The following is a 26,587-nucleotide window of genomic DNA, read 5'->3' on the forward strand; positions in this document are numbered from 1 at the left end:
ACTGAGCTGTGAGGGGCTGAGAGAAGTGGCCAGTAGGCAAATACCCAGCTCTACAGAGCAGTCCTTTCCCAGAGAGGGGGAGAGGGGCTCTGGGCACACAATGGGCGGGGGCTGCAGAGGCTGATTTCTCCTGCCTTGGGGCTGAGGCTCTGGTCTCTCTGTTCCCAGGCCCAGCTAGATCTCCTACTAGGATAGCTCTGAGTGCTAGAGGGCAGGTGGGGAATGCGGGACAGGCACTTCTGCTCCTCCAGGTGCAGAGGAGGAGTGCCAGCCCTTCAGATGTCCCTGGGCTCACCTCTCTATCCCACAACCTTGCCTTTGATCCCAGTTTAGGGAAAGGGGGAGGGAGAAGGGCTTTTAACCTACCACCTTGATCTCCAGGCTGGGCTGTGCTGGTGAGCATACCAGGAGGTGCAGCCCAGAGTGGGGTGATTGGGCCAGGACACTCAATTCCACCCAGACCGTCCAGTATTCGGATCAGGGTTTTGGGCAAGAGCATCAGGAGTGTGGACATTGCTCCGCGGTGCCCTCAGGCGGGGATAGGGGAAACTGAGCCCCAGGAGAGGCCAGCAGTGCTCTGGAGGGGGCGGCGCTGGGGAGGGGCCGCAGCGTCTATCTGCCTCCCGGCAACGCTCTGGTTTCTGGCGCTGCCCCTGTAACCCGACTCCCGCGCGGCCGCCTTCGGGGCAGCCCCCCTACGCGGGGGGCGGGAGCCGATTGAGCAGCGCCCGGACCGCGTCCCGAGTGCCACATCACTGCGCCCGCGCCCACCATGCCGGCCCCGGCACCGCTGCTGCTGCTTGCCGCCCTGGCCGCCTCCGCCGCCGCTGCGGCCCGGAGATGCGCGCCTGCCCGGGACCGTGCCTGGGACCCCGCCGGTAAGGCCGGCGCCCGGGAACTAGGACCTTTTCTCCCGCTGGTCACGCGTCCACGGTCCACTGGACGACGTCCCCAAAGTGGGCGCCATGTGACCTAGGACAAGGGGGGGCCTCTGCGAGGGAGGGGAACGTCTCTCGGAAACATCCTAGCGGGGACCCCAGAGCCCAGTGTAATGGACAGCGGAGGGACGTCCGCCCTGGCTATTGGGTGAGGCCCTTTGGGGGTCTTGCAAAGCGGCAGGGGTGGCCTTGCAGGAGGAGGCCCAGCAGGCCCGAGAGAGCAGGTGCTAGAACTTCGAAGGTCCTGAGGCCATCTGAGGTCCCTGAGTCCTTCCAGGAATGGGGCCGTCTCCCTGTATGGCAAACTTCTAACCCCTCCCTCCCAGCTCCAGGCTGTGATGTGGCCTATGGTTTCTGGGAAGCGGGCCTAGGGGCCTCAGAGGGACATGGGGTCCTGGTGGGGTCAGGGCAGGGAGAGGGGAGGGTTCCCACTGACGCTCTGGGGGTGGTGTGCCTATGTGTGTGACCTTGCCAGACGGTTCCTCTGGTTGTGGAGTGTGGGGCAGGTGGGTAGGGGCACACTCCCCTCCAGTGTGGCCTCAGAGCTGGGGGGCCACCCTGCCAACCTTCCTTAGGGATCTTACTGGGAGCCACCTGTGTTCTGGGAGGATTGGGGTCAGATAGGCTCAAGGGTCCAGGTGCTGGGTTCAGAATCTCTCAAGTGCTGGGGTTTGTGGACACCTGAGAACTTGCCTGGGCTGGAGGGTGGATATGCCAGGGACAAAGTAACATCTCTCTGGTGTGCCAATATTGATCTTTCTCCTTTCCTTCTCTGTCAGCCTGGACCTTCCTCTCCACCTTGGGCCCTCCCTCTTGTCTTTCCCTCTCCCCTCTTTCTGTAGAAAGGCCAGGCCTGGGCCTGGTGCAGGTGTGGGATGCTGCCAGAACATGGAGCAGCATGGAAAGACCCTCCCCTGGACCCTTGGGATCCCTGAATGTGTCTAGAATCACAGGCTTGCCAGAGACCACAGACCCTCTGCCGGGAAGCCTGACTTGACCTGCCTTTTTCCCAGGGAGAAGTGCAGCCCCTCCTCTGGACACAGGCATTCCAGGGCACCTCTTCCTCACCAGGATGGGCACGGTGATCTCTGTCTCTAGCTGGTACTGAGCCCTGCTGAGGCGAGACATAGTGTTTCTAGAATAAATCCCTCTTCACAGCGTGGAAGTCAAGTGACTCTCCAGACCACAGACTTCATCTCAGCTCCTTATCCAAGGGCTGCTACGTCTCTGTCTCACGTAGCAGGGCTCAGAGGGGGCTTGGACTTTCCTGTCCCCCTCTCTCGTTTTCTTCCCTGGAGGACTTCCCATTTTCACAGGAGCCTGGGGGCTGAGGTGACTTTCATGCTTCTAGAGAGTGGGTTCTGGGATCAAATCCTGTCTTGTCTACTCTGCTGTGTGATCATGGGCACATGGCCTGAATTCTCTGGCCTCATCCCGATTTCTCATGGGCTAGAAGGCCCTGACCAGGAGGAACGACCTACTGGCAGTGTAAGAGGGAGGGATTGAGTGCAATCTCAATCCATGGGTTGAAGAAATGCTGCCACCTCGTGTTTACGAGGCGTCAAACTCCTAAAGAGCAGCTTTCCGACTGGTGCAGTCTCAGAAACATACCACGCCAGCTTCGTGCATAAATTTACATTTTCCAGTAGCCACACTAAAGAGGCAATAAGAAAGAGGGAAATTAATTTTAATAACAAATTTTATTTAATGCAATATATCCAGAATGCTATTCCAATATTTTGTCGTTAATACGAAAACTATTAAAGAAACATTTTACATTCTTTTTTCCCCTTTTTTTGTAAAGACAGAGTCTCACTTTATCGCCCTCAGTAGAGTGCTGTGGCGTCATACAGCTCACAGCAACCTCCTACTCCTGGGCTTAGGTGATTCTCTTGCCTCAGCCTCCCGAGTAGCTGGTACTACAGGCGCCCGCCACAACGCTTGGCTATTTTTTTTGCAGTTTGGCCAGGGCTGGGTTTGAACCCACCACCCTCGGTGCCCTACTCACTGAGCCACAGGCACCGCCCACATTTTACATTCTTGTATTAGTACTAAGTCTGGAGTGTGGTGTGTCACACTTGTCACACATGTCACTTTGGACTTGTTGCATTTCAAGCACTCCGTAGCCACATGTGGCTGGTGGTTACCACGACGGACAGTGTGGTTTGAGACCCTTCTAGGTGTGCAATTTTTCACCTACTCTGTGTTTCAAGGGTCACAGGGGAGGTCAAGTCTCTGGGGGTGTCTCAATGTGTCTTGTGGGTGGGGATGGATGGCTGCACTGATGAATGGACAGGCCACCCAAAGTAACCCTGGCAGACAGGGGCTGGGATGGGCAGAATGTGGGCTTTGAGTCAGCTTGGCTGGCTTTTTGCTTTGTAGGTGATAATCAGAGGCCAGCTGGGTAAGGCCCACCCTCATTCTGGAACTTGCTGTGTGGTCTTGGGGCAGTGGCACAACCACTCTGGGCCCCACCTCCATCCTACCCTACTGTGGTGGTCAGTGCAGCACACACTGTGGCTGGCTGGTTGTGTCCCTGACAAAAGATATGTTGAAATCCTAACCCCCAGTACCTGGGATCATGACCTTACCTGGAATAAGGTCTTTAAGTCCAATGACTACTATGCTTAGAAGAAGAGGGAAATTAGAACATAGCAGGCCGTCGGGGCAGAAGGCCATGTGATGACAGAGGCAGAGGCTGGAGTGATGCAGCCACAAGCCAACGAATGCCAGGGGCTGTCTGAAGTTGGAAGACGCAGGAAGAATCCTTTTTTAGAGTTTTCAGAGGGAGAACAGCCCCGCTGACACCTGGATTTGGGACTTTGGCCTCTAGACTGTGACAGTGAGTTTCTGTTGCTCTACTGCAAAGGACCACATCAGTTTGCAGCCCTGGCAAAGTAATCCACCTGCCTCTCTTCCTCACCCATGGCGGCCACCCTGGAAGCAGGGCTTATCAAAGCAGCAGGTGCTGGCCCCAGCCGTCCTGTGCTAAACCCCGACCTGGGAGGGAGGTCACAGGGGACAGCCCTCCTCCTGTTTGCTGTGCACCTGAGCTACAGTGGATTCACTGGGTGCCAGGTGCTGCCTTCACACTACCTATGCAGGGAGGGACACCTTGCCACACAGCTTCCTGAGGCCAGCAGAGGCCCTAGCGCCAAGTTAGAGTTAGTCCTGCTCACTGACATCTGCTGAGTCAGATGCAGGGAGAATGTGTCCAAGGGCAGCAGGCCCTGAATGAACCTCTAGGCCTCCTCATACCCAGCTCAGTGGCAGACACACAGCCTTTTGTGTTGGAGTCTTGGGACATGAGTACAGGGCAGGAAGGGATGCTTGGCTTAGACTGTCCATCTGGGGAGGACTTGACCTTAGAAATGACTTGTCACAGCATCTGCCTTGATCTGAACTCTTTGTCACAGCATCTGCCTTGATCTGAACTCGGTACAGGATAAGACAGAACAGGCTGAGCATGAACCTGGGGCCAGAGCAAGCCCTGCAAATGGTCAGCTGTGGACAGAGATGCTCACTCAGGGTTCTGCAGGGGACACATGCCCACACTGGATGCTGCTGCACAGGACAGAAGTCCACACAGGCCCTGTGTGGATGTGGCCTTTTATCTGCTCTTCCCAACATGCTGTCCTTAGAGGCACAGAGGGGCAGAGCTGGCACAGACCCCGGGGCTGGTTTCTTTATCTTTTGTTGCTTCCACGCCTCCTTTATCCTGCAGAGTGGTGAGAGCACAAGTGTGGGGACACTCGGGGTTATGACAGCCTGTGGGTCATCCACAGGAGATAGCAAGGGTGCCTGGTGAGTCCCACGCCTGCAGGCCCGAGAGCAAGTGGCTTATCCGCTTGGGGGCCTTGAGGCGGTTGTTGCCAACTTGTGCCCGTCTGCACTGTGGGTGCCTGGGCACGGGTGGGGGTGCACTGTGGCTTCTCTTTCAGGTCAGAGCTGCTGATCCATTACCCAGACACTCAGGAAAATTACATTCATGCCTGTTGTTTTCCTTAAGTAGTGCCAGTCAGTTAGAACAACATGGAACCTTTCCACTTCAGGTCTTGGGGTTGTGATAAAACAGGAACAGCAGTGACGTGGCTATTATTTATGGAACATCTTACCCAGGCCATGTTGTGTGGTAGGCACTAGACGTGGAGGAGTGGAGGAGACAAGACACAAAAGAGCCACTTGTTGGGGACTCTTTGCTGCCCAGGTCTGGTGCTGGGCATCTTCCCTGCCCCCCACTGCCCTCAAGACACACAGTGTTCTCCAACCATGTGGTTTGGACAGGGAGTGAGAGTGCGTCCAAGGGCAGCAGGCATCTTCCCAAGCCGTCCTTAGACTCCCCTATTTCATACTCTAGAAGCGTTTGTGTGGCTCTCTTTTGTCAGTTATAAAGGTAAAAACCAGAGTTGTCACATGAGCACCTGTTGGCAGTAAGGGACCCTGAATGTCACCATCCCACGAGAGCTTTGTATGCTGGTCAGTGTGGGGAGGTCTGTGGCTGCCCAGTCCACAGGGAGAATCAGGTGCTGGGAGGTTCTTGGAAGAGGGCCACCAGGCCAGTGGAGTGGGGCTAGGCCATGCTTCCATGGTGACCCCGTTTGGGGAGCTATTGTCACTCACATGTGCTCAGCCAAGATCTCATAACCCCCAAATATTAAGGTGAACTCCTAAAAGTGGCCCATACCCTTCCTAACCTGTAGTTCAGTTGTGAGTCTTAGGTGGGGTTCCAGGATCAGAAGCTTTTCTTCTGGCTCCAGCCTCTCACTCACCTCCTTCTCGCTGCCCACGGCCCAGCACTCCCACACCTGAGGTTGTTGGCTCCTGCTGTCTCCAGCCTGCTCCTCTGGGCCAGGTGAACTCCTTCGTGGGCCTTTTCCAGGGACAGCTGAGCCGATCTCTGACACCGAGCTCCCTCTCTTGGAGTCTGTTCTTCCCAAGAGCTCTTGGAATATGCTTCTGGTCAGAAATACAGCAGTTGGTGTGGTTTACATTGGCTTTATTTGTCCTTCATGGGGTCTTTTAGTTGGGTCCATGTTGAGTCCCCGACAATTGCAAGGATAGCTTCATGTGTTGATCCTTGTTTACTTAGAAGATGGTCCCCAACTCAATAAATGGTGAGAAGTATGTTCTTGAGGGTAGGGACTACATTAGGCTGACTCTTGGAAGGGGTTTTGAGTAAAGTGGAGTCAGCGTCAAGGGCACAGTGGAGCATGCCGGTATGCTCTCCTGATGGCTGATTGTTAAATATTCTAGGATCTTGTGAGAATTGGTTGTTAAACTGTTGCAAACTTGAAATTGGCCATGATGGAAGTATTTACACCATGGCAATCAGCAAACATCACAAGTGTTTGCCAGCACATCGCTGGGCAGCCCCAGGCTTTGAGCTGGATGGATGCCGCTGAACCCAGCTGCCTTCTGGCTGTCTTTCCTTGGGCAAGTCATGTGTCCTCTCTGAGACTCAGTCTCCTCACATGAGAAATGGGGGTGACTGCTGTGACTACTTCAGAGGTTGCTGTGAAGATTAAATGAGATGAACCCAGGGCTGGTTCCCCACAGACACTCACAATGGGCATATTTTACAGGATGGCTGAACGACAGTGACTCATGTCCCTAATAGTGCTGTGTTTCTCTTTCTAGGTGAATGCCACAGGCCGCCAGCTGCACATAGCGGTACAGTACCTGGACTTCCCTCGGTTTTGTTTTGTGGGCATGCTCCAGTCCCTCCAGACTATCAGAGCATTTTAAGGAACTGACCCTGTGGTTTCCAAAGTGGGTAATGAACAACATGGTCCATTAACCAAATCCAACCCCCTTCTTAAGCAACTAAAAATCAGATATACAACAAAAATGCCAGCCCTTCCCTCTGTGGTACATGGCTCCCACCCCCTCTGCCTCCTCAAGCCTCTGCAGAGGTATCTCTCCACCCTTTACCTGTCCAGATCCCAGCCCCCAACCGATGGGGGCAGCCCTGGAAGGGCTGGGCCACATCTTGCCATCGACATGGGCTACTTGGCCCTTGTCAGCTCTGTGCCTTGGGCAAGTCTCTTTCCCCCTTTGGGCCCCAATTTCCTACCTTGTGAAAGGAGGAAGAAGAAGCGTGTCTGACTTCACAGGTGATTTTGAAAATTATGTGGGATCCAGTATATTTCAAATGCTCAGCACAAGGCTGGTTCTCTGAAAGAAGCAAACATTTCCTCAAGTGCCTTCCTGCCATATTTGAGTATCTGGTATATTCTAGTGGAGGGATTAGACTTTTAAGAAAATCAGGAAAATTTTTTCCCAGTACAAAAGTCAATGGCATATATTAGATGCTGTAGGCAGAGAAATGCTGAGCAGAAACAACCCTGCCCTTCCTAAACTTGGACATGGAAAACGGGCAAAATGCCATGTCTGAGACTGCGTGATGCTGCCACTGTGAAGTCCAACTGAGGACAGGAGGAGAAGGCAATGGGGGTGACAGTGTGGAGCTGGAGGCTTCAGGGACTCTTCTGTACCACAAGGGTCTGAAGGGCCCTGTGTGGCAGATGGGGGCCTGTGGAGATGGGACGTTTGGGGCCTGTCCACACTGGGCTGGATGTCCACTCCTGAGCTGGCTGAGCAGCCATAATGACCAAGCATCAGAGAAGCCCTTCCTCTGGCCTGGGCTTCCTCATCCTTGTGAGATGCAGAAGAAGCCATAGCTGTCTTTATCCAGCCTTGTCACTAAGGCCTGAGCTCAAACTGATTAGGGATCTGCCTTTTCTCCAGGGATTTAAGATGGTCCAGGCAGTTGGTAACTTTGGGGACTTCTTTGCAATGGACTTGTGTCCTCAGGGTGGTTTGTACCTGTCTCTGCCTACTACAGTCTGCTGGCCCCATTCATGGACCCTACCTAACATGGGCAAATCCTCCCATAGCTGCTTTCTGCTGTCCTGTCCCCCACTATGGAGATGTGGAGGCTGAGGTTCAGAGTGGCCTGGCCCAACTTGCTTGCTAGTGGGTAGTTGAACCCAGTCAGCCTTAGAAGCCCTTTCTGGTTCTCCCTCAGGCCCTGATTCCTCCAGAGGAGCCCTGGCCCTGGCTTTCCCCTGCCAGATGGTGGGTGTCCCCATCCCTACAGGCCCTGGACATGTCTGATGCTTGATATGGGCCGTCATAGGAGGGAGTGATGTGTCAACCTGTCTCCCCAGCCACCTGCGTGGACCTGCAGCTCAGGACCTGCAGTGATGCTGCCTACAACCACACCACCTTCCCCACCCCGCTGGAGCACCGGTCACGGGAGGCCGTGGAGGCCAGCTCTGAGTACATCCTGCTGAGTGTCCTGCACCACCTCCTGGAGGGCCAGTGCAACCCTGACTTGCGGCTGCTCGGCTGCGCCGTGCTGGCCCCCCGGTGTGAGGGCAGCCAGGCACTCAGGCCCTGCCGGCATGTCTGTGAAGGCCTGCGTGAAGCCTGCCAGCCTGCCTTTGATGCCATCGACATGGCCTGGCCCTACTTCCTCGACTGCCACCGCTACTTTGCACATGAGGAAGAAGTCTGCTATGACCCGCTGGAGAAGCTTCGGGGTAAGGGCGGGCCTCAGGGACTGTCATTTGGGGAGCGAGCAGGTGTCCAGGTGGCCAGTGAGGTCAGAACCACACTGAAGGGAGCAGCTGAGCTCCCAGGGACTACAGTGGCATAGGTGCTGGTCGAGAGAGGAGCTGCTCCCAGTGGCTCACAGAAAGGTACCAGGCGGGCATCAGGCAGTGGCAGTGAAGAGAGAGGGTGGTCCCACCACCCAGGACCCTCCAGCAAGGCTCAAAAGGAAGGTTCTGGGTCAAAGTGGGGTTGTGCCTTGGTTGAGGCTCTGTTAAGTGACCTGAGATGGAGGTGGCACTCAGGGAGCAGATGTGGGCAGAGGGGGGTGGAGGTTCAAATGCTCAGGGAGAAGTTGTGGGCACGAAGGGCTTGGGATGCCTGCGTTCAAGGAGCAGATGTGGGCACAAGCAGGGCTGGCCTGGGGACCATGTCCTCAGTGCAGCTCCTCTCCCCCAAGGATTTCAATTCCAGGCTGTGCACCTAGTCTGGGTGGGCTGTCTGTGGCTGGGCCTCACAGGTCACACAGGGAAGTTTGGCCTGGAGTAGACTCCTCTTAGTGGGGTCTGTATGGCCACATGGGCTTGGGGATGTGGGGAGATGGGCTTTGTCTTCTCACATGGACAGAGAAGTGGGGGTGGGGCAGGCAGCCCAGGCAGCAATGGGCCACTTCTCTGCTAGGGTGCAGAGAGGTTGCAGAGGGCCGTGGCAGTGGGTGGCCTGCATGGGGCTACCCTGTGTCTTTCACCCCTGAGTCTGTTGTCCACCTCTGTAGACCCAGCATTGTGACAAAGGCCCTAATGTCTTCCTTTATTTCATCTGAATGAGTTTAAACTTAAATTTGAATATGCTTGTATGCCAGTGTGCACCGTGCCAGGCAGTGTACGGCAGTGTCCACTCCTGATCAGGTCCACAGGGTCTGGCACGAGGCCCCATGCATGTGCCATCTCATGTGCACTCACAGGTGAGGAAGCAGAGGCCCTGGGGAGTGACCAACTCAGTCATTGATGGATGAACTGATTTGTCCCTCAAACAGCTGTTGAGCACCTACTGCATACATGGCTCTCTGCTGGGACATTGAGGATGGTTGGGGAGGGGACACAGACCTGCATCTGGGATGATGTCTGGGATGATGCATCTGATGTGTGTGTCTGTGGGATGTGCTATCCCACAGTCCACAGGTGGTGTAGGGACTTAGGGCTGACCCTGGTGCTCCCGGGAGCCTCAGGCTCCTGGTCTGAGAAGGGCTGTGAGCCCTTGGGCTTCCGTGTGGGTGCACAGGGAGCTGTCTCCATGTGAGGGGCTCTCAGGGACAGGGTGGTGGAGGTGGCTGAAAGGGCCCAGGGCTGAGGGGAAGGAAGCCAGGTGGCTCCCAGGGCCAAACCTTCTCCTTGGGAAAACCTGAAATTATTGAGAGAGATTATTTCAGGCATCTCTGTCACCAAATTGCTGGTTCTGTCTGCTTTCTTTCCCCTCCAGAACCATTTTGAGCAGAAACAAAACCACAGGGTCAGTAGGACGCTGGTGAAAAAGTGTTAACTCTTTGTGGTCTCCAGGGCCAGCCCACAGAGACCTGCATCCTGCTTCTGTGGGCTGGGCTGTGAGATCTTCTGTGGGCCGGGCTATGAGACCTTCTGTGGGCCGGGCTGTGAGACCTGCTGTGGGTCACCAGGGCTGTCCTCAGGTTCTAGTGAGTGGAAGGGGTGGGCGTGCAGAGATGTCTGGAGCCTCCTTCTCTCCCCTCCTCTTCCGCCAAGTCCTTCTTCCTCCCCAAGCTCCTCCTTTCTGTCTGCTGAGCTGGTAAGGCTGTAGCTCTCCCAGCACATGTGTGGGAGCACCCATAATAGTGGAGTGGTGGGCTGCCAGGCTTCTCAGTACTGTTCTCTCTGGATGTGTGGTGGCGTTGACACTGCTCACACCATGGTGCCACATACGCAAAGCGAAACACTGTGATTACAGCTCGATGGTCGGAAAGCCAGACACGCAGAAAGTCAGCAGTAGCAGGGTTCTGCAGCTGTGTCCTTTCCCTTATATGCTGTCACTGTGCCTTTTAGGAGTTTCCCCTAGGGACTCCTATCACCCTGTTTTGCAGTGTATAATGAACATGATTTTGATTAAGGTTTTGAGGGAGCAATAAGGATGATAGTACTAATAGTACTAATTTTGCATCTACACAAACGTTTTTAAAATTCTTTTATTTATGCTTATGCATTAAAAGTGTAACTCTAGAAAGCTATGACAATATCGTATGCAAAATAGTAGCCTGGAATACAGTAATCGGTTTTGTTGAATTTTTGATAAACATGCGACAAAAGCTTTTTTGGCTGCTGAAGAATGATTTATTTCTCTTCATACTCTTTAGGTGAGAACTAGCAATCTAGCTAACATTTTTTACAAAAATTATTGGAAAGTCCCCCGAAAAATGCCCAATCTGTCTTCATACACTGCAAGCTTTAAGCTTTAAATTTTAATTAAAAAATTAAACAAAATATTTTTTTCCTGAAAATTTGGGGCAAAAACATGGGTCTGGATTATTCGTAGGAACACATTATACACATCAAAATATGGTGCTTTTATTCCTAAAATAGCATTAGGAACTGTGTTGTGCTTTATACATCTCTTGGGTGCTGCTGTTGGCTGGAGACCTTGTTCTAAGTCTAAGGGAGCTTAAATTAAAAACATAAACAGGCAGGGAGCCACCCAAAGGAGATATGGGGGTCCCACCAACACATCACTGCTGTGTGTGGGGGTTGTGAGGGTGCCAAGCGTGGTCAGCTGGGGAGGGAGATGGTACAGAAGGTGGCAGGGGCAGCCAGGTCAGCCAGGGGTTGGGGGGGCACAGACACCAGACACTGACGCCAGTTCCCCTGCTCCTCCCCAGCAGGTCTGGAGGCCGAGGAGGTGCTGCCCTCAGAGCTTCCACCAACCTTCATACGCTTTGTCCATCACTCCTACGCCCAGATGGTGCGTGTGCTGAAGAGGACAGCTGCCCGCTGCGCCCACGTGGCTAAGACCTACAGCATTGGGCGCAGCTTTGACGGCAAAGACCTCCTAGTCATCGAGTTCTCGGGCCGCCCAGGCCAACATGAGCTGAGTGAGCGCCTGCACAGAGGGCCTGCCCCTGGCCCCACTCGGCCTTGGGGTGCACAGCTTGGGGGTGTTTGGGGCACTGGGAAAATGCAGGGGTGCTGCTTGGTGCCTGGCCATATCCTATAGGGCATACGGACCCACTGTATTAAAAAGGGTTTCTCCAAAATATCCATTTCACTTGAAAATTTGAGGGGCAGAGTAGACTATTTTATAATAATGGAGACACTGATCCAATGGGGATTATACAGGGGTAAAACGAAACTAAAAATTTAAAGCAGAAGAAGTGCTGTAGTGCAAGGACACAGTGATATTGTCTGGGAGAGTAGGGGGAGGCTGGAAGGGGCAGGGCAAGTTCTAGGTGTCAGGAAGAAACAGGGTGAGCAGCCCCCACAGCTTGGGAGCGCCAGGCCCTCGTGTGTGTGAAGGATTGTGTGACCCTGTGCACTGTTTGTCCTAGAAAACGAGCCCAGGCAGAGAAATTGCTCCAGGAACGTGAGACCAGAGTGATGTGAATTAAATGATTGTTCCATTTAAAAAGCCTGAATCCATTCCCATTCATATCAGGCTTAGAGATCGTGTTTCAAGATGGGAGAGGGCATTGTGGAAAATGCTAGATGCTACTGTTCCTTTGGAGCTATCTTTTTGCAGAGCAGATTAGGAAATCAAACTTCATTGCCTCTGTAATCTGCTGCTCATTCTAAGTTGCAAAGAGTTACTTGGGCTGGTGGTGTCTGAGACTCCATGATGTCCTAGCAAAGACCTAGCCCATCCTGTGTTGGGGGTGGGATACCATGCAGGTTCCCTTCCCTGGGCACAGAGAGCATCCAGTGCACAGGGGAGAGGGCAGAGCCTCCAGGAATGGGGACTCAGTGAATCCAAGTCCTGCCTTGGTGCTGACCCCCAGTCTACCTGTCCACATGAGCATGCTAGTCAAACAGGATCAATCTGGATGGACACTCAATCCTCACAAGTTATTGGAAAATGCATCCCCTCTTGGTTACCTTTCCTAGTATGGCCACCTTGACCAGTTTCATCCTATTGGTCTAGACAGGGTGGACACCATGAGTCCAAAGGCCTTATCTTTCACCAAAGGTCAGAGGTTGTCTGGACACATCTCAGCCCCCATGGCACACTCTGTTCCCCACTCCAGCTGTGGGTGGTATGCTCTAGGTGGAAGACAGGTGCTCTCCGTGTGGCATTGGAATTTGAGGGTGAGAGGTATCCCCTGTGCAGAGGGGCAAGGAAGGTGAATGACATGGAAAAAGCCTCCTTTCATTTATACCCCTGAGATGTGGAATCTGAGGAACATGAGTGTTCAGTCCAACCCTTAGAGGTCCCTGTCACACATAGCTGGGGAGGGAGATGCCATTTTCCAGGTAAGCAACATTAAGGCTCCGAGAGGAGTGACTTGCCCATGGTCATAAGCTAGTAAGGCTGAGAGTCCTGGTTGACTCTTCTTCCTACAATCTATTCATCCATCCCTTATTCATCTATCCATCCATCCCTGCATAGATCCATCTGTCCATCCCTTTATCTACCTAGCCATTATTTACCCATGTGTCCATCAACTATCCATTCATCTATGCAGCCATGCATCCATCCAAGCATCCATCCATTCATTCTTCAATTTATATACCTATCCATCCACACACCCACCCACCATCCATCCATCCACACACCCACCCACCATCCATCCATCCATTCATCCGTTCATCTGTCTACCTACTCATCCATCCATCCATCCCCCCATCCATCTACTCATTAATTCTACTTATCCATCCATCCCTCCACCCTCCCACTCACCTACCTATCTATCTATCCATCCATCCATCCATCCATCCATCCATCCATCCATCCATCAGCTATCCATCTATCCTCATTCATTCATTTAAGGGTCAGCTGCTTTCCCAGCTAAGCACCAATGTGCACCTTGAACTGTTCCACAAACATCAAGAGTGGCTATCAATGAAATTCACATGGATCAATGATAAACATACATTATTATTAATATCTTGTCATGCTAATAATTATGGCTAAACATAGAAAGTGAGCTCAAAAAAAGTGATGACCTTGATGAGAACTCATTATACATAGAGATTCTTGAGTGAAAACAAATATAAATCAGTCCCAGCACATCTGGTCACCTTTGCTTGTTAGGGGGTCAAGCCTCTGGGGACCCAGGGCTTTGGGATGATGCTTCAAGTCACTGTATTCCTCCCCAGTGGAGCCTGAGGTGAAGCTCATTGGCAACATCCATGGCAATGAAGTGGCAGGGCGGGAGATGCTCATTTACCTGGCCCAGTACCTGTGCTCTGAGTACCTGCTGGGTAACCCCCGTATCCAGCGCCTGATCAACACCACCCGCATCCACCTGTTGCCCTCCATGAACCCTGATGGCTATGAGGTGGCAGCTGCCGAAGTGAGCACCCCTGATATCTGGGTCTTGTGGGTCTGATGTTCCCCATCTGTTCACTTACTAGTTGTTTTTATGAGTAGTGCTATGGGGCTGTCATTAAGGGTGAGGGGATTCATCAAAGTCCTGCTTTGGGGAAAGGAGGCACTGAGAATTCCAGGTGTATTATAAAGGTGATGCATGTGGTAAGAAAAATTTGTGATATAAAGGGCATGACAGTGCCAGCTGGGGATTAGGGGAGCTCTGGAGGACGTGGGGAGGGAATGGCAGTTACTGTGGTACTTTAGGTAGGGAATGGGAATGGTTGGAGGGGGCAGCCAGGGCAAGGCTCCAAGGACAGGCAGGGGGGACTGGGATGTGGGTAAGGAAGTTAGGGCAGCTGGCTAGACACGCTCACATGCTCATCACTTATGGCTAGAGACAGCCCGACACCCTGGCTCTGACCCTCAGCCTGGCCCCAGGCCTCATCTTGGAGGTCTCAGGTTGGGGCGTGCTGACCCTCATTTGGGGACTGGCCTGTGCTTTAGGGTGCCGGCTACAATGGGTGGACAAGCGGGAGGCAGAATGCGCAGAACCTGGACCTGAATCGCAACTTCCCGGACCTGACATCAGAGTACTACCAGCTGGCTGAGGCCCGGGGCGTGCGCACCGACCACATCCCCATCCCGCAGCACTACTGGTGGGGTAAGGTAGGAGCCACTGCTGCCAGCCTGTCCCTACAGAGCATGGCTGGGTACTCTGGGACCCTGAGGTCCTGGCTTTCCCTCTGAGCCTTGGTCACCTGTCAGTGAAACGGGGACAGCTCCTCTCGGGGTTGTTGGTGGGATTCAGGGCATGCATTGAAAACAGAGTCCCTGCTCAGTGACAGCTGCTAAGCCCTGCTGAAGCCACCTTGGCCCTGGCCAGGTGGGGCTTCCCTGTGGAGGCCTGAAGCTGGGAAAGCCTGTGGCATTGCCAGGGATGTCAGTGGGTATGTGCAGGCCTGAGGGCACCTCCTCTGTCCTGGGCAGGTGGCCCCTGAGACCAAGGCAATAATGAAGTGGATGCGGACCATCCCCTTTGTGCTCTCGGCCAGCCTCCATGGGGGTGACCTCGTGGTGTCCTATCCTTTTGACTTCTCCAAGCATCCCCAGGAGGAGAAGATGTTTTCTCCCACACCTGATGAGAAGGTAAGAGGCTGTGGGTGCTGCAGGCAAGGCAGGGAGGGGTGTGTGTGGCCTGCAGAGCTGGTGCCTTGTGGCCGAAGGAGTTGCTGTAGCCTCAGTGCTTAGGGTGAGTCAGCACCACTCCCTCCGGCCCAGGCTCTCCCTCCAAAGCCTCCAGCTCAGGAGAGCGAGCAGGCCCCCTCCTCTTCTCTGAGCTTCCAGAGGCTGGCTGCTCCGCCTTTTTGGATGTTCTCACCTGAACTGTCTCCAAAGAGCCATCAGGCCTGACAGATTCCAGGAGTTCCTGCGGAGAGGTGCCACCCAGGCTGCCAGCAGAGGGCAGTGCTGCAGCGCTCACGGCCTGTCCCTCCCTCTCTGGCCACCTCTTGTCAGGCACTGGGCTCCTCGGGAGTCAGTGGTGCCTTGCGCCCTGTGAGGCCTTTCTTCTCTCCAGGCCTCAGTTTCTCTCACTGCTCATAGACCAGCAGGTGTTAAGGCCCAAGGTGGTGGCAGGACCCTGCCCCACTCTCCCCAAGACAACATGCTGCCTGTGTCCTGGCCTTGACTGTCCCTTCACAGGCCATGAGGGATAGAAATTTATGCAGGCTGGTCCTCTAAAAAGGGCCTAGGAATTGGCCCCTTTCCATAAGAAAACTGAGGTGAAGGAGGGAGTGCGATCTGAGATGCACAGTCCACTGCCCTTCCTCTTGCCTCGACAGGCCCAGAGTCACTCCCCAGGCTGCCTGGTGGATCAGATACAGGGCAGAGAGCTGGGCCTGCACTCCACCTGCCCTGGCAGTTTCCATGCAGGACCCAGGGAAAGGGTGGTGGGTGGGGCAGGTGCTAGGCCCTTGGCTCCCTGCTGGAGCCTTCACGTGACTTGTCTTCCTCTCTGAGGCCACCTGGCCAAGCAGCACAGCTGGTCATTAGCCCTGCCTCACCAGCCCCTTCCCTATCCTGAGACCACCACTGAGAAAGCAAAGGTAACTGGCCCCTACGCTGGGGACCCTCAGCCTACGGTGGGAGATGGCCACCCCAGAGGCTGGGGCATGCTAGGTGAGTGTCTGCTTGTGCATATGTGTGTGAATGAATGATGCATGGGTGAGTGACTAAGAGAACACTGAACGATGACTTAGTGAGTGCGTATAAATAAGTGAATGGATGCGTGAGTGCTGAGTGAGAGAAGGAGTGAATGATGCACGTGCTGGGGATGAGTCTCCAACCCCATCTAGCTAAGGAGAGCAGCCTTGAGGTGGCATCTTCCCAAACAGAGTCCACAGATGAGATAGAGGCCTCCAGCTGTGGGACAGTGTGAGGGCCCAGGTGACAGTGTGCTGAGATGCGTGAGAGCAGCTGGTCAGTGGAAGTTGGGCAGGTGGTGGTGTGGAGACCAAGTGAGCACCTTGCCTGCCCCTGGGCCCGAGGGGGCTGTGACAGCGACATCTGGTCCCTGGCCCATCTGCCCTGCACTGCATTCAGTTATTCTTCCACTCGTTCATTGACTTAGTCATGCCTCATTCACTCCTCTTACTCCTCACTCACTCACTCATTTGTTTACATTCCCTCGCTCATCCATTGTTCACTCATTCTCTTACTCATTCACTCCCTGATATATCACTCACTCACTCATCATTCACTTGCTCACTCATTCTCTTACTTATTCATTCATTCACTCATTCATTCATTAACCCCTGCGACCAGCACATACCAGGGGTGCCAGGGGTGCCAGGAGTAACACCTGGAGTAAGACCTGGCCAGGCAGGTGTGCAGGAGCCCCCTCACGCCACTCGCCATCTCCCAGCCTCAGAGACAGATGCTGAAAGGTGTCCCTAGGAGGGCAGTTCACCTCAATGAGTCCCACCAGAGTCAGAAAAAATCAGACTGCTCCCAGCAGCCATCAATCATGGATCGATAGTCGGGCAGCCCTGCAGGTGGCTGTGGGCTCTGTGGAAGCCAAAGTCCCAGGTGAGGCCTGGGGTGGGGGGAGTATGAGGATAGGGCTGGCTGGGCTGGCCCCAGGTGCCCTCTTTCCGAAGGTTCATGGTGCCCCCATGGGCACCAGTGGATGGAAGCCAGTGCCTTGAGCAGTGTTCGAGGCCCTCCAGCCTGGTCATGCCACCTCTTCCACCTCCACATCTGCACTTTGGGCAAAATCCTGCTCTGAGCTTGGGTACACCTCCATCCTTCCCATCACACCCTTCTGGCCCTGCTCACCTGCCTCCTGGGAATTAGCTTAGTTACTTAGCTCCTTAGTTGGAAAAGGAGCCCACCTGGCTGAGCTTCCCACTGGTCCTCTACCTGAGTTCCTGGGTCACCAGTCAGTCCCTGCGGCCCTCTCCTTGCAGCCCCACACCCCACCTTGCTTAGTTCGCAGGGTGGCATCTATTGCCCCTTGCCCACTCCAGCCAGCCTCCAGCCTGAAACTCCTTCAGACATCTTGGCACTGCGCTGCTGGAGCACGTCAGGCCTGTTCCGAGCGAGGGCCACAGCCCAGGTTTGGGGACTGATAGTCAGCTGCTCTCTGTGCCTTACCCTGAGGGAACTGACCAGGGATAGGAGGGAGGCCCAGAGCAGGGATGGAGAAGAAGGACGCTGGGCAGGGAGGCCTGAGGAAGCCCACAGTGATGGGCTGGAGAGAGTCTGCCCTGCTTTGTAAATGGACAGTGGTGGGGTCCCAGCAGCTGGTGGTGCTGGTTAGCCCAGCAGGGAGGAGGATGAAGTAACAATCATTCATAGATGAAGTTTGCTTGGATGATGAATTCCATGCAGTGGGGCCTGCCCCTGCCCCATAACTCTGGCCCTTATCTCCTGCCTCTCCCTGCTGTTGCAAGGAGAGTGTGGTATGCACAACAAACCAGACTTCACGTACCCTGCCCAAATCAGTGTGCATCCTTTCAAGAAAGCCCACACTTCCCTGCTGGCTGTGCAATCCCCACACCTGCCTTGAGCTTTGACAGTGCCAGGCTGCCTCTGGGCCTTTGCACAGGCTGTGTGTGTCCTCTGCCTAGACACTGGTCCCTTCTCTTACTTGCTGCAGGGGGTCACCCTGACTAAGTCTCCCCTCACTCCACGGTCCCCAGCCCCTAGAGCACTCTGCAGAATCCCCCTCTGGTCTGGTCCTCTAGGAAGCCTCTTTCTTGGTCTCCTTTGCAGATGTTCAAACTGCTGGCCAGAGCCTATGCTGATGTTCACCCCATGATGATGGACAAGTCAGAGCACAGGTGTGGGGGCAACTTCCTGAAGAGGGGCAGCATCATCAACGGGGCGGACTGGTACAGCTTCACGGGAGGTGCGGCCCTGCAGGGTGGGGCAGGCTGGGAGCGTCAGTGGCTGTGGGCCACGCTGGCTGAGTGTGGAGGGGTTGGGGCCCTGGGCTCCTTGAAGGGAGTCATGAGCAAGGCCGTGGGGGCAGGGCTCAGAATGAGGAGGGGGTATGGTGGGTAGGGGTCATCAGTGGGCCTTGGCAGTGGGTGAGGCAGAGCCAAATGGGGTTGAAGGAGTGGGGCCTTGAGCTGGGCTAAGCCTGCAGAAGATGAAGGGACCCTTTGGAGGGGGTCTCAGGCAGGCTGTGGAGGTGGGGGACCTGAGGGCCAAGACCCATGGCTGGAGTGGGTGGGGCCTTGGAGGGAGCCAGGACCATGGGAGGGACTGGGCCACCTGAGCAGGGCCCATGGGTAGGGAGGGGCGGGGCCATGGGTGGGACTATGGTGGGAGTGGCTAGGGCGGGAGGTGAGGCAGGGTCAGGGCCTCACTTCCATCCTATTTGAACTAGGTCTAGAATGTTGGAGACCCTGAAAGGCAGGCAACAGCGCATGCCTCCTGGGGAACCTTCAGCTCAGAGAGTGGAAGAGGTTGACAGAGACTGTTTTAGTTGCTGCTCTGATGAGAAAGTGTGACTGTTGTGAAGGTCCCACTGCACCTTTCTGTAGTCCTCATCTCTGTAGTTTTATGAACACTTGAAATTCACAATTCCACCTGTACATTTTAGGGGTTAAACAGGGTCGCTGGATGAAAGCCCAGTTAAAGTGGAATTTCAGAGACACAAAGAAGAATTTTTTTAGTACCGTATAATTATGTCCCAGTGCATGGGATATACTTATAAGAATATGCATGGGGTATAGTTATACTAATATTTCGTCTATTTCTCTGAAGCTGACTGGGTATCTGTATTTTTGTTTCCTGAAGAGGCCCCGGAGGAAAGCATCACAGGCAGCTCGGTGTGCTGCACACGCTAGTGTGCCTCCTGAACCACACTGCTGGGCTGGGCCACCTGCCCTGCCTGCCCCCACCCATGCTGCACTGACCACCTGTGTTGTTCTGTAGATGAGGCCACTGGGCTCTGACAAAGGAAGGACTTTCTCTGGGCCATAGGTGGCAGGGGCAGGACTTACATTGCAATCTTGTCTCCCCACGCGGCCTGTGCAAGCAGACAGAGAGGGTGGCCCTTCTCATGTGCTCTGAAGCCATGACCACGGCCTGCTCTGCAAGCATTCCTCCACTGACCCATGACTGGCACATGTGGTCTTTTCTCTTGGACAGGGCAGCTGCTCTCCCTCCCAGAACCCAGCCATGTCTGTCCCCCACGAACCTATAACTGGGATCTGCAAAGGACCCCCAGGGAGTTGAGCTGGGAGAGGCCAGCCAGCCCCCTCTCCCACACTGGACACAGCCCAGGGACAGCACAGGGCTAGTGGCTAGGGCCAAGGCCAGATGGAGGGACGGTGGCTGCACTGGGAGACAGTGACAGTCAGCAGTGGCCCCAGGCATTGGGACTCACAGAGACCTGGAACTTGGAAGGGCAGGGCTGCTCCCTGTGGCCCTGACAGGCTGCCCTGCCAGTGAGGCACCTGGACCTGCTTGGCAGTGGCTTCTGCTGGACAAAAAGACTTCAGCAGCAGATGCAGCAGTGGCAGAAGCAGATGAGGCCTCAGTTGGCCCTTTCTCTGCTCCCTCCATGGCTGGTTGTCCAACCTTGCCTGGTCCCATGTTCTCCTGGAAGGTGGAGATAGTAAGACCACTCTTGCTGGGGCTACTGTCAGGACGACATCTAGGTAAATGGACGTTACTGTCATTCTGAGTCCAGGCTGTGACATCAGGGGCCCATGCAGCTGCTCCTTGCTGCTGGCTTCTCTGCGGGAGTTGATTTTTTCTTTTCCTGACAGAGGTAGCACAGTTTGGTGGTGAAGCCTGTGGTGGAGATTTGCCACCAAAGCGCCTGAGCTTGGAGTCCAGCTCTGCTCTTCCCTCATGTGACCTTGGATAAGGCCCTAGATGCCCCGAGCCTCCATCTACTCATCTGTAAAGTGGGATGATAGCACCCACTCCATTGTTTAGTCCCTCGACACAGGAGGTGGTGACTGTTGGCGCATGCCTGCCTGTGCCTGTCTGTCCTCACTGCCCCCGGCATGTGGCTGGCTGTGCCCCTGACAGCATGGCTGCCCTTGTGCTGCAGGCATGTCCGACTTCAACTACCTGTATACGAACTGCTTTGAGATCACCGTGGAGCTGGGCTGTGTGAAGTTCCCTCCTGAGGAGGCCCTCTACACGCTCTGGCAGCATAACAAGGAGTCACTCTTGAACTTCATGGAGACAGTGAGTTCCCAGCTGGCTTCACTGCTCTGGCCAGCAGGGCCTGGGTGCCACAGCCTCAGCTCCCTCTGCATTTGGGCCATGTGTGGTGGTCCTTGCTGCAGTACGTGTAGGCCCATTTAACCTTCACGTGTTTGTGAGTTAACTGTCTTTGCACGGCTCAAACCACCACCTAGCAATCTTCTTATGTGCCTGGTGGGGTTCTGGGGACCCCATGGCCCTCTGTCGGAGTCCCCATGAGTAACAATCTCACGTTATTTTGCATAAAGGGGCACAATTAAATGTGCATAAAGGGGCACAATTAAATGAGGGAAGCACAGGGGTTGGGGAAGCCCAGGGTAGCCACCTGACTCAGCCTCAGAGTCCATGGGGGCTTCCTGGAGGAGGCGGCCATTGTGCGTCCTCTTGAAGTAGGGTAGGAGAAACCAGACAACAGGCCAGACCAGGGGTGGTACGTGCTAGAAATCCACAGGGCCTTGAGGTCCTCGAGGTCCCTGCAGCTGCAGGGGGAGCAGGCTGTGGGACGAGGTGGGCAGTACTCAGGGGGATGCACAGGGGCGAGGGCTGTGGCCACAGGACACCATGAGGCCCAGACAGGACACCATGCGGCCCAGGCAGGGCCTTGGGCATGTCTGCCCTTTGGACTTAGGGAGGGCACAGGCAGGAAAGGGCTGTCAGAGGTCCAGGGAGGGGCAGGGGACCTGACTGTGGGGTGACCACTGTCTTGGGATTGAGGTCTGTCAGAAACAGGTAGACGGACAATGTGTGTCTAAAATAACACACTCACGGGACCTGGGGAACTAAGGTCTCCCCTGAACTTAGTGTCAGGGCAGAGACTGTTCCTGCCTGGCAGGGCTCTCAGAGGGTGTTTGGGACCGAGGCACTTGGGAGGTCAAATAGAAGAGAATCTGGGATTTAAAGAAGCTTCAACTATTTTTTCCCAAGTATTTTCAAGAATCATTCAAGTTGCATATTGGCACCGACACCCTGGTGAGAAGCAGGCCCTCAGAGAGGACAGCATGGCCCAAAGGCAGCAGGGGGAGGAGGGGTCAGAAGGGCACTACATTTTGCAGTTGGCACTGCCACAAATGGCGTGGAAGCCTGACAGGTCTCAGCACAGACGGGGCTGCTGCATTTTATAGATGGGATTCAGCGGAGGGATGGTGCTAGTCCGTGGTCCCTAGGCTGCACATGGACTTACGTTTGAAGAATGCAGTGGCTGTGAGACTGACTGCCAAAGGAGGAGACAGAAGGTCAGAGAGTGACATGGCCTGTCCAGTGTAGACCTTGAGCCACTGTCCCCAGTTCTGTCAATTAGCCCCCTCCTTTCTAGAAAGATCAGGAACCTTCCTCCAGGTAAGATGCAGGCCGAGCCTTCTTGGAGCAGCAGCAGCCGTGGCAAAGGGAGAAAACAAAGCTCCAGGTAATAAGTGGACCTCGTCAGTGTTGTTTGAGTTTTTTATGGCTGTGCTGGTGACCTCTTGATACTTGGGGTTAGTCTTATCATTTGATAAGGGCTCTAGACCAGACCGCCGCACTCATTTCATTTTATGGCTGTCTGGTGAAAATGAGTTTTAAGGAGCCTTGGATGGAGTGGGATTGCTCTGTGGATATTGTCTGTGAAGTCTTAGGATATGAAGATTTACTAGCGTGTGCCACACTGCGGAAGGCTGGGCAGCAGGCTCGCTGGCTCCTGAGACAGATGCCCCCCAGGAGAGCTGGCCGCTGCCTCCTGATAAAGATCGAGTCTGTCATGGCCAATTGAGGGTTTTTCATATTATCCTGACCAGTCCTCGGGTGGGTGTCTACTTGCCTGGAGTAAGGTTGGGGGGCAATGCAGCCATCTCACCTTACCTACTGGGGAGCTCTAAGTCCTGATGTGTGAAGCTGACTTCAGCCTCAAAGCCAGGACAGAACAAAATCTATCAGGGGCAGGGTGATGTTGGGGGAGGACCTCCTGTGTACCTGGCCCCTGCTCTCAGGTTGGGGCTGGGAGGCAGAAGTGAGATCAGCATTGAGAGCGAGGAAAGCTAGGGCTATGGGGTCCTGGGAGAGACCCCCAATGTGGCCAATCATTTGGGAGGGCTTCCTAGAGGAAGAGGAATGTGAGCTGTGCCTTGAAGGGAGAGGAGTTGGTCAGCTGGCAAAGAAGGATGTTCTCTTGGGGGACGAGGGGCCTCAGAGGAGGTGAAGGGCAGCCTCTGTCCTTCCTGCTTCTCCCCATCACCCCCCACCCAGGAGAGTCTTACCTTATAAGCTCCAATCCCCTCTCCCCAACATGAGTTTGCAAGAGACTGTTTCAGGAGTGCAGTTCCATTAAGCAGCAACATGGGGGCAAGACCCTTCAGGTATCGGTCCCAAGCCCAGGAGGGCAGCAGGAGGTGGCTGGTCTCTATGTGGAGAGGGGCAAGGCCCCATGATATGCCCATCACAGATTCTACGAGCTCTGGCTTCAAAACTCTCCAATGCTGGAGTCAGCCAAGGCAAAGGAGGCACGCGACCACCTCTGATTTGCAGAGTGCCCCAGACTGGGTGCCAGGAAGGACTGACAGTGAGCACTGACCAGCAGTGAGGAGCTGCTGAGTCTGGGTCTGGCTCCACAGCCCACCAGCTGTGTGTCATCAGCCCATCTCTATGCGTGGGGATTCTTGCCTGCCAGTGACAGAGGGGAGGGTTGTTATCCTCATGTGCGGACTGGGAAACTGCTGCTGTTGTCAGGGTATGAGCCCTCGGTGTGTGTCCTGGCCAGTGCTCACACTGTCTTCCAGAGCATCAGCTCCGAGGGGGCTCAGAAAAGTCAGAGGAAGGGCAGGAAAGGGTTCTCTGCTCCACACCTGTGGTCAGGATTGGAGTCAGCCACACTCTCAGGGAGAGCCCCGGAGTCATTTGAAAACTCAGAATGTGCTTGGATTGATTGCTATGAGACAGAGGGGGTGACTAAATGAAGATTGCAAATCAGGAAGGGACAGAGTAAGGCTCAGCCTGGCAGTTCCCCAGATACCCTGGACTCTGGGGAGCATGGGGGTGGGCGGTGCTGACTTGGTGCTCTCTGCACTCACATCATCTCAGCTGCCTCTCCCTGGTCTCTTCAGGTGCATCGGGGCATCAAAGGAGTGGTGATGGACAAGTTTGGCAAGCCAGTCAAAAATGCCCGGATCTTAGTGAAAGGTATCCGGCATGATGTCACCACAGGTGAGCCTCCTCTTGGGTCTCACCTGGGGCCCATGCTTGGCAAGGGGATGCCACTCGGTAGTGTGCCTAGCGCCTGACAGATGGCACTGTTTATCCCAGGCTGGCCTGGCTAGGGAGGATGGATGGGAACCTGGGGTCTGTGTCTGCCATATATTGTGTCTCCTGCATTTGGTCCAGGGCAGAGCTTGCTGGGGTCACAGCTGGTGAATGACAGTAGATATGTGTTCTATATTCCTGGGAAGATGCCTGTTTCTCAGAGATGGCTGGGGAGAGCCAACTCCACTCATGAGCCTATTTGCTCATATCCCAAAGTTGATATTCAATCGATAAGCTGCTGTGCCCAGCCTGGTGTGGGCTCTGGCTGCCCTTGGGGATGGCACAGTATACTGTATTGAGTGTTTCCTGGCAGAGACCCAGCATAGAGGGAGAGAGACTTGGGTATGGGGGATGGCAATGGTCACTGAAGGCTTCAGAGATGACAGGGTACCTAAGTAGGGCTTTGAGGGATGAATAGGAGTTTGACAGAGAAAAGAAGTGAGAGGGACATTAAAGGACCATGCAGAGGGAAGTGCAAATTTGGGGTCTGCCTGCCTTCCAGGCTTACCTCCCCCAGTTACACTCATTCATCATTTTGAGGCTATGTCTGCAGCCCTGGTGAGAGTCATTTTTATGTATTTGTCCACAGCCCCAGATGGTGACTATTGGAGGCTGCTGCCTCCAGGGTCCCACATTGTCGTTGCCCAAGCTCCTGGCTACTCCAAGGTCATCAAGAGAGTCACCATCCCTGCCCGGATGAAGAGGGCTGGCCGAGTGGACTTCATTCTGCAGCCTCTGGGGATGGGACCCAAGAAGTCCCTTCAGGGGCTGCGGAGGACTGGGCCTGGGCCCTGGTCCCATGACCCACTGGGAAGTGGCAGCTCTCGGGGGGCACCCATGGAGCCAGACCTTGATCCCCTGGGGGCACGCAGGCAGCCTTCGGCCGGCGGGAGCAAGCCCTGGTGGTGGTCCTATTTCACCTCGCTGAGCACCCACAGGCCACGCTGGTTGCTCAAGTACTAGATGCAACTGCCCTCCGTCCCTGCGTCTGGGCACCTGCCTCTTGATCTTGTCTGCCACAGATGTCCCCCAAACCCACTGCAGTTTTATTAAAGTGTTTTTATTCACCTTCTACTGTGAAGAAGGCTTTGCGTGCGGTGCCTGTCAGGGAGGAAAGGAAATCAACTTTTGTTATTTGGGGGCAGCTTTAGCCTGTGGTCAGGATTGGAGTCAGCCACACTCTCAGGGACTCTCAGGACGGCCCTGAGCAGGTGTTCTCCTGCCCCACAGTTGGTCGGCCCACATGTGCTGGACTCTGTGGACCAGCTGGCCTTTCTCAGACTACCAGACCAGTCTTGATGTGACTTTACACATGGGCTGGGGGCAGTGGTGCAAGGCCACTGCAAGCTGAGCTCTGGCTCCTGTAGCCACAGCTTGTGTGTCCAGGATGCAGAAGTGGGAGGCCTGGATGGGAGGAGAGGGGGACATCAGATGACCCAAGGCATAGTCCAGGCCTTGAGTGCAGGAGAGCTGGCCAGAGGCTGGGGTCCAAGAGGTTACATTCAGAGGATTATAGGCCTCCAAGTGGGTCTTCCTAGGTCTTTCTGTCATTTACATGATGCCACCAGTTTGGGTCTAGGGACCCTTCATGTCCCAGTCTCTCCACAGGTACCCATCCCAGTCCATCCCTTTCATCATCAGCAGGGCATGTTGGTCCTGGGATCCCCTCTTTGCAGATGAGGTGCAAGGTTATGTAGTCTAATTAGAGAATGCTGGCAAGGGAGGTGTGTCAGTCAGTTGCAGCTGAGTGACAAAGGGCCCCAGACTGGGTCCTTAAGCAGCAGTCCGGAGGGCAGAAATCCGAGATCCAAGGGTCGGCAGAGCTGCTTCCTTCTGAGGCCTCTCTCTTTGGCTTGTAGGTGACTGTCTTCTCCTTGACTCTTCACATCGTCTTCCCTCTCTGTGTGCCCTTGTGCCCAAATTTCCTCTTATATTTGGTGAATAGCCCTCCCAAATGACCTCACTTTAGTTTGGTTACCTTTATAAAGACTCCATCTCCAAATAAGGTCATACTCTGAGGCTCTGGAGGTTAGGACTTCAGCATATGAATTTGGGGGACACAATTCAGCTTATAACAGGCATCCTCTACAATGCAGCAGGTTCCAAACTTGCTCCTGGCTGTGCCTTTGGGAATCCTTGATTTCCAGGCCCGGGCAAGGTTATGCCCCATAGAAATGGGGGATCTACTTTGAGGGGCCCTGACCTCAGCAAAATGACACTGTGGTCTCCAGCAGCACTAGCATCACCCCATTGCCTCCGGGCAGCCTGTGCCTGAATGTGGGAGGCTTTAGGCTCACAGCTGAAGCCTGGGGGAGCAGCAGCGCTGGGTGGTGACGCTCAGGTGTCCTGCGGTCACACATTCAGTGCAGCAGGCCACAGTGCTCAGCAAGGCACGTGTGCATCCCCTAATGCTCTGGAGTTTTTGCCAAACACCTTACACCTTCAGAACACCTGTGCCCTGCATCCACCATACACCTGGTGCTTTAGAGATCAACACTTGTGTGTCCCATGTACAGAGCACCGTGTGAAGTCCTCTGGATCCCCCCTTTGAAGATGGGGGTGCAGCAGGG

At 54.7% G+C, this 26,587-nt stretch overlaps 1 protein-coding gene across 1 annotated transcript; it reads left to right on the top strand.

Annotated features, from left to right (window-relative positions):
* The first annotated feature begins 772 nt into the window (after positions 1–772).
* CPZ (carboxypeptidase Z) lies at positions 773–25,094 on the top strand. The gene is made up of 11 exons (XM_012810971.2): positions 773–878; positions 6,576–6,608; positions 8,108–8,482; positions 11,374–11,586; positions 13,805–14,001; positions 14,523–14,684; positions 15,006–15,164; positions 18,294–18,429; positions 20,593–20,732; positions 23,822–23,921; positions 24,607–25,094. The coding sequence occupies exons 1-11, from the start codon at positions 773–775 to the stop codon at positions 24,978–24,980; spliced, it is 1,995 nt and encodes a 664-aa protein (XP_012666425.2). The 3' UTR covers positions 24,981–25,094.
* The last annotated feature ends 1,493 nt before the right edge of the window (positions 25,095–26,587 follow it).

This window comes from Otolemur garnettii, unplaced genomic scaffold, assembly GCF_000181295.1.
Source record: "Otolemur garnettii isolate 467f Iridium unplaced genomic scaffold, OtoGar3 scaffold00146, whole genome shotgun sequence".
Taxonomy (NCBI): domain Eukaryota; kingdom Metazoa; phylum Chordata; class Mammalia; order Primates; family Galagidae; genus Otolemur; species Otolemur garnettii.

What these genes read in the sequence shown, in the direction of transcription:
- CPZ (XM_012810971.2), top strand. Translation starts at nt 773, where the DNA reads ATGCCGGCCCCGGCACCGCTGCTGCTGCTTGCCGCCCTGGCCGCCTCC. An exon ending in ATGAGGTGGCAGCTGCCGAA is followed by an intron (nt 14,002 to 14,522) that starts GTGAGCACCCCT and finishes CCTGTGCTTTAG; the next exon opens with GGTGCCGGCTACAATGGGTG. An exon ending in AGCACTACTGGTGGGGTAAG is followed by an intron (nt 14,685 to 15,005) that starts GTAGGAGCCACT and finishes TGTCCTGGGCAG; the next exon opens with GTGGCCCCTGAGACCAAGGC.